Genomic DNA, 7,252 nt, shown 5'->3' on the forward strand with positions numbered 1-7,252 from the left:
GGCAGGGGCTTCCCTAGTGGCACAGTGGTTGAGAGTCCGCCTGCCAATGCAGGGGACACGGGTTTGTGCCCCGGTCCGGGAAGATCCCACATGCCGCGGAGCGGCTGGGCCTGTGAGCCATGGCCACTGAGCCTGCGCATCTGGAGCCTGTGCTCCGCAACAGGAGAGGCCACAACAGTGAGAGGCCCACGTACCGCAAAAAAACAAAAAAAATGGGTAGAGGACTTGAACAGCCATGTCTCCAAGGGAAATATACAAAAGGCCAATAAGTACATGAAAAGATGTTTAACAGCACTAATCATTAGGGAAACGCAAATCAAAAGCAAAATAAGATACCACTTTACACAGATTAAACTGACTATTATAAGATGATAGATAGATAGATAGATAGATAGATAGATAGATAAAGGAAGCAAGGGAGGGAAGGAGGGAGACAGGAAGGAAGGAAAAGTGCTGGCAAGTATGTAGAAAACTTGTATATTGCTGATGGTGATGCAAAGTGGTACAGCTGCTGTGGAAAAAGCCTATTTCTGAGGTTCCTCAGAAATTGAAACATAGAACTAACTACCATACAATCCAGCAATACCCAAAAGAACTGAAAGCAGACACTCAAACAGATATTTGTACACTCGTGTTGATAGAAGCATTATTTACAATAGCCAGAAAGGAAGGAAATTCTGACATATGCTAAACATGGATGAACCTTGAAGACATTATGCTAAGTGAAATAAGCCAGTTACAAAAGGACAAATATTGTGTGATTCCACTTTCGTGAGGTACCTAGAGTTGTCAAGTTCATGGAGAAAGACAGTACAATGGTGGTTGCCAGGGACTGGAGGAGGGGGAAACGGGGAGATATTGTTTAATGGGGACAGAGTTTCAGTTGAGGAAGATGAAAAAGTTCTGGAGATGGGTGGTGACGTTGGTTGTACGACAATGTAAATATACTTAATGCCACAGAACTGTACATTTAAATGTGGTTAATATGATAAATTTTATGTTACTTATATTTTACCACATTAAAAACCAAAAAGGAAAACACACCAGAATGTCTCAGAATTTGCACAGTTGGCCTATTTCTGTGCTTAACTTTTAGTCACCTCCCTTGAAAAATGACTCCCAGAAATGGAATTTCTTACCTAGGTCTATGAAAGCTTGGGAATACTTCAGCGTGCTCTATAATAATTGTTTTACAAATCTATATTCATCTAGTTCTGGCTCAGGATGTCTCATGAAGTTGCAGACAAGGTGGCCAAGGCTGCATTCATCTGAAGGCTTGACTGAGTTGGGAGGGTTTGCTTCCAAGGTGGCTCACCCAACTGCCCAGCAAGTGCTGGTTGTTGGCGGGAGGCCTCAGTTCAGACCTTCCAGTAAAGCTGCCTGAGTGTCCTCATGACATGATAGCTGGTTTCCCCAAAGCAAGTGATCAGAGAGGAAGCAGGGAGGAAGCCAGGATGCCTTTTATGACCTAGTATCAGACTCTACATAACCGAACTCATATTCTACTCACAGAAGCAAGTCACTAAGTATGGCCCACATAGAAAGGGAGGAGTATCAGACTTCACTTTTTTTTTGTGGTACGCGGGCCTCTCACTGTCGTGGCCTCTCCCGTTGCGGGGCACAGGCTCCGGGCGCACAGGCTCAGTGGCCATGCCTCACGGGCCCAGCCGCACCGTGGCATGTGGGATCTTCCTGGACCAGGGCACGAACCCATGTCCCCTGCATCGGCAGGCGGACTCTCAACCACTGCGCCTCCAGGGAAGCTCTCTTGCTGTTTTTAATGAAATGCAGGACGAGGAAGAGCTGCTCGATGGCAGGGATGCTGAGCATCTCCTACTGGGCTTAGATCACGCGGCTGAAGATTTTGTGGCAGTCAGACCTGCGGATTATGAAAGTGTCCACATTCGTCTGCAGATGGAAAAAGAATTCCTGTTCATACCCAGCACGTTGACAGGTACTTGCTCTCTTTATTGTCCTGCTCAACTTAGGCATCTTCGTTTTCCTTCAAATGAAATGTGGCTGGTGTATAAGGATGCCTGATTTCCACAACTGATCCCAATTTCCAATCTAATTTCATAATCAAGAAACACGTTCAGACAAAAAAATATAGAACATGGGAAAATATCCATTCAACAACACTTATCGAATGACTAGCAAAAGAAATACCAGGATGCTATGGGAACCCCTCCACCAAATCCATGACCAGTTCTGTGGCTGACAGTGTGTGAGACTGAGGTTCAGGCTGTGAAAAGGAAAAACTCAGTTTCATCCTCTACTTACACTCAACACTTCTAGAACACTTCTGTGACCAGATGTGTGGGTTTCTTCCCACAGCAACCAATTCTCCAACACCAGCTAGGTGTCCTACAATTGAATTCTGACAGCGTCTACCTGGGGTTAGCGCAGAACCCACAGATTTAGGGCTCAGTCCCACAAGATTTCCCCCTACTTCTCATGCCAAGCCTAGGTATTGGGTCACCAGGTTACCCACAGCTCTATTTGACTCTACTACAATGAGATGGTTCCATGACACCATCTTTAGGTTGAATAATTTGCTACAACAGCACGTAGAACTCAAGGAAATGCTTACTTATATTTACTGGTCTATTATACACTAAAGAAAATGATAGAGGATGCAGATGAATAGATGCATAGGGCGAGGTATGAGGGAAAGCTTCCATGCCCTCTCCAGGCACACAACCTCCCAGCACCTCCATGCGTTCACCAACCAGGAAGCTCTCTAAACCCCTTCAGTGAGGATTGTTACGGAGGCTTCAATTATATAGGCATGATTGATTACATCATGGCCACTGGTGATGGATTCTCTCTCTAGACCCTATCCTGTCCCGGAGGTAGGGATAGAGGGAGGCAGATGCTGAAAGCCCCAGCCCTCTGCTCACATGCTTGGTTTCCCTGGCCACCAGCACCCATCCTGACAGGAGCCCCAGCCACCTGTCATCTCATTAGCATACAGGAGACAATTACCACTCCAGAGATTCCAGGGGTTTGAAGAGCTGTGTGGCAGGAAGCCGGCTGGCCAAGCTTCCTCCTCCATGGTGAAATGGCCAGGCTACTGAAGCCGGGACCATCTGACTGATTCCCAGGTACATCTCCTTTCTCCCTCTCTTTCCTGGGTCTCCCTTTGCTCTTTTTTCCCCCTGGAATTTCCTTTCCTCCTGAGAGTTCCTGAGGGATCCCCCCAGTTCCAGTGAGTCCTGCAGGAGCGCACCCCTCAGCTGGGAAGGAGGCCTGAGCTTATCTTACTTGGAAGTTGGATTTCCTTTCATTTGTCCCGTTCTATTTAAGTTCCAATTAAATATTGAGCCAAAAGCAAATTATTGTTTCTTTTTGAGAGGTCATTTTGAATCAACTATGTTTAAAGTATCATAATTTGTTGGACATCCCAAGTTTCTTTTTCAAGTAGGTAGCTGGCAAAAGTACCCAAGGATTTTAAGTTTGCAATAATAATAATTGTCATAATAATAGTGAATGCATTCTGTGCGTTGATTCCACCTGGTACTTTTCCAAATGCTTGATGTGTATCAACGAACGTGCCTCACCCACCCACCAGGGCTGGAGAAGTGACTTCTTATGCCCATTTTACAGATGAAGAAGTAGAAGCTCAGAGGAGTTAGGGCTCTGGCCCAAGACCATGAAGCTAGTAAAGCAAGGCAGGTTTCCAATCTAGGTGACCTGCTCCAGAGGCCACCCACGTGCACATGCATCCTGATGCTTCTTCGGGGAGAGAGGCATTGCAGCAGCCTCGGCCAAGGAGGAGCTTTGTCACTTGGGTTTTCGCACGGAGGATTCACTGTTAGGCCTCTCCCTGGAGCCCACTTGAGTTGGGGATGGAGGTTAGACCCCAGGGGCTGTCTCAGACCAGGTCAGAAACTGGGAGTCGGTAGAGGCAGTGGAAGAGGCTTAGGGAGTCCTGGTTGCACTGCGCTTGCTCTGAGCAGGGAATCAGGGCCTCCATTCCGTGGAGGCGACCCCACGACCAAGCACAGAGACCCAGCTCTTCCTTCCTGAGTTATGACCTTGAGCATGTTCCTCTATTCTCAGGTGCCTCACCTGAAGACAGGAGACAATGAAACTATCCTGCAAGGTGACTCTGGGCATTTATTTTTATTTTGAGCATTGAGGAAATAATATGAGTGAAGTGCCTATGTTGTGACTAGCACTTAGCAGGGGATCAAAAATAAGAACTTCTATTACTGCTGCTGTTTACTTGTTACTGTTTAGAGAATGGTCTCCAAAGCAGAGTGAGTTCATCCCAGGGGTATAGGAAGAAAACATCAAGACTTCTACTTACATTTATTTTTAATCTCATCCTTCCCTAATTTAATTTTGTTTGTGCCATAGTGCATACATAATAAATAAACATACATATAATGAGCAAGTGCCCAAAAATGTTTCTATGAAAAGTTTTGAAGACCATTGGACTAGTGGTGGACTGATGTTTAGACTTGTGGATAGATGAGGTGGGGGACAGGAAAAAAGGTAAAACGATAGTTTGCTCCACATTTTCTAAGAACCCAGAGATAGGTTTTCCTAGGAATACTGGTATTAGTTGTTTTTTGTGGATGGGTTTGGGATGCAGAGTGTCCAAATGGCCACACGCTGGAAAGTTAGCATATTCAGGGATTTGGGGTGTTTTAGAGTGAGATAATTATAAAACAAAAACAAGTCTCCACCTTTCATTGTTCATTGCCAAATTACATCCTGACCTTCATGTCAGCATCTGCCAGTTTCTCCTCTAGCCCACTCTGCTGAAAAAGCAGGCCCAGATGTCTTTTCGGAATTGTGGATCTGCTCAGTCACTCCCTGGCACAAGGTCTTCAGTGATCCTACCCCCTTGACCAGAACCCAAGCTCCTCTGAGACGTGCAGGGCTCTCCCGGCTCTCCCTCCTGCCCTCTGCTGACATTATCTCCAGGCACTGCTCCTGCCCTCGGCACCACTCAGCATTCTGGGTGTTTCTGTTTCCCACTCAGCACAGGCTGTTCCCTTGGGCAGACACACTTGCTTGTCCCATCACCAGCTCTTTCATTCTCAATCTTCAGGAGTCAGTGCAAATGGTAAAGCCTTTTTTCACCGCTCCATCTCAAGTCTATCCCCTTCCCGCCCTGCATTATTATCACAGGTGTTCTTTTCTTCGCCGTGCTTACCATTCTCTGAAATCATCTTGTTCCGTCCTTTGTTGGCTGTTGCTGCCTGTCGCTCCCACTGACCCCACAGAGTCTCCTGAGCACTGGGCGCAGGGAAGCTGTCAGCAAAGATCTGATCTATGAACAGATCAGAGTGAGGGCGTAAATGAAGTCATGTTGACTCAAGTGAACTTTTTAATTTACAAAGCACTTCCTCGTACTTCATTTAATTCTCCCAAGACCCCAAAGAAATAGATATTATCATCACTTTTGTATGGAAGGAAAGAGTTCAAAGAAGCATCTGGTCCAAATTCACTCTGCTGATGAGCCCAGGAGCAGTTTCTCTGATTTGGGTACCACAGTCCTCACAGTGTGTGAGGCCACGCGGGAGAGTTAGGTGTAGAATTATTTCATGATTCTCCAACATGATACTGCGGGTAAACACATTCATCTTTCCCTTGGTCCTGCTTCTAGAAATCAGTTTGGAGCATTTGCAGTTTCCAAGAACATAAATAAAATCTCCGGTGGTGGTTTTCATTCACCAAATTGCGGTTTGAAACGTTCAGGTTGGCACTAATGAGGCTTGTATTTATTTATGAACTGTCTAGTACCTATGTATAAAAAGCTTCCTGAGAATGTGCAGCCCAGGTACCCGGAAGACGAAGGCCTTTACATCGGGGCAAGACTGGAGGTGCCGAGAACAAACCAGAACATCATGGAGAACAGGTTGCTGATGCAGGAGCCCGTAAGCTCTCAGCCCTGCTGCCTCATTGTAGCTCAGGAGGGATTCATGGATGCTCTTTATCCTATGGGCCATCACCGCAGCGTGGTACTCATTTCCTCCTGAGAGCGTCTGCACAGTGGTTCATTCTTTTTTTTTTTTTTAATTTGTCCTCAATATGTTCAGTGGCCCTCAAACATCACACCCTCTCCTCTGCTCAAATCCCATCTTCTGCAAGCTGGAGTCAGGCTCCTCCTGTTAAATCCGATATTGGCAACCTTTTCCCAATTCACAGAAATTAATTGTCCAAAGATAGAATGTTCTCAATTGTTTTTCTCCTTGGTTGCCTTTCTTAAATTTTTGACGAATAGAAAATACATTTTTCTTAAAACAATCCTTTAATATTTTTCTTAAACTTTTTTTGAGGAGAGAAGGTTGAAAACTATATCTTAAATTAATTCTGGGGGCATTAGTGAAAACTCAATTTCTAATGGAAACAGAGACTTTAAAATATTTACCGGGCAGGGGGAAGGTGCATGAAATACGTATGTTGACAGAGAATTTCCCTGCAAACGCTGTTTATTTTGTAAACCATTTTCTATCCCTCTGCTTGATCCCCAGGGGAGGAGATGGTTCGGAGATGATGGAAGAATCCTAGCGCTGCCAAACCCCATCAAGCCATTTCCTTCAAGACCACCCATGCTGACACAGGAGCAAGACATTAAGGCAGAACTCGAAACACTGTATAAAAAGGTAAACCTCCCTCCCCATTTTTAATACATAAATTTGCTTGAAAGTGTTTTGCCTTTTGAATAGCTTGGAATGATGAATTTGCAACATTCTATTTTGACTTTTTTTTAATAATTCACTATCTTACACATGCAAAGCAAACAGCAGGTATATTATATATAAGAGAGTCTCCTGCCCTCACCAAATCCCTTCTTAAACAAGGAATGAGTTTCCCAGGTAGGAATGGCTAGGTCGACGTCTTTATTCACATAACCAGGTTAGCTGCCCTGATTTTTTTTCTTTTCTCTCTGTCATCTCACATATACTGCAGGATTATTCCCCCCTTGTTTTCTCTTTATTATATAACTGGAGATTTTCTATCCTCGCAAATCCTTTTTATGGTATGTTCCTCAGCTCTGGTACCACGCTGCCTGATTTGAGTCCTGGCCCTGTCACTCACTGGGCAAACTTGGCTCTCCCCCTCTCTGTGCTGCGATTTCTCCATCTATAAAATGGGAGTAATAATAGCATCTGCCTCCTAGGATTGTTGTGCAGATGGTTAAGATAATACATAAAAGTGCTTCAGACAGAGCTCAGTGGGGCTTCCCTGGTGGCGCAGTGGTTGAGAGTCCGCCTGCCGATGCAGGGGACACGGG

At 45.3% G+C, this 7,252-nt stretch overlaps 1 protein-coding gene across 1 annotated transcript in view; it reads left to right on the top strand.

Annotated features, from left to right (window-relative positions):
- Positions 1–7,252, top strand: part of CC2D2A (coiled-coil and C2 domain containing 2A) — a 139,567-nt gene that overhangs the window by 35,267 nt on the left and 97,048 nt on the right. The window contains exons 8-10 of the mRNA XM_007464071.1: positions 1,792–1,954; positions 5,755–5,891; positions 6,489–6,620. Coding sequence (XP_007464133.1) covers positions 1,792–1,954; positions 5,755–5,891; positions 6,489–6,620 — 432 coding nt within the window. The remainder of the gene's footprint in view (positions 1–1,791; positions 1,955–5,754; positions 5,892–6,488; positions 6,621–7,252) is intronic.

This window comes from Lipotes vexillifer, unplaced genomic scaffold (genome assembly GCF_000442215.2).
Source record: "Lipotes vexillifer unplaced genomic scaffold, Lipotes_vexillifer_v1.1 scaffold1653, whole genome shotgun sequence".
NCBI lineage: Eukaryota > Metazoa > Chordata > Mammalia > Artiodactyla > Lipotidae > Lipotes > Lipotes vexillifer.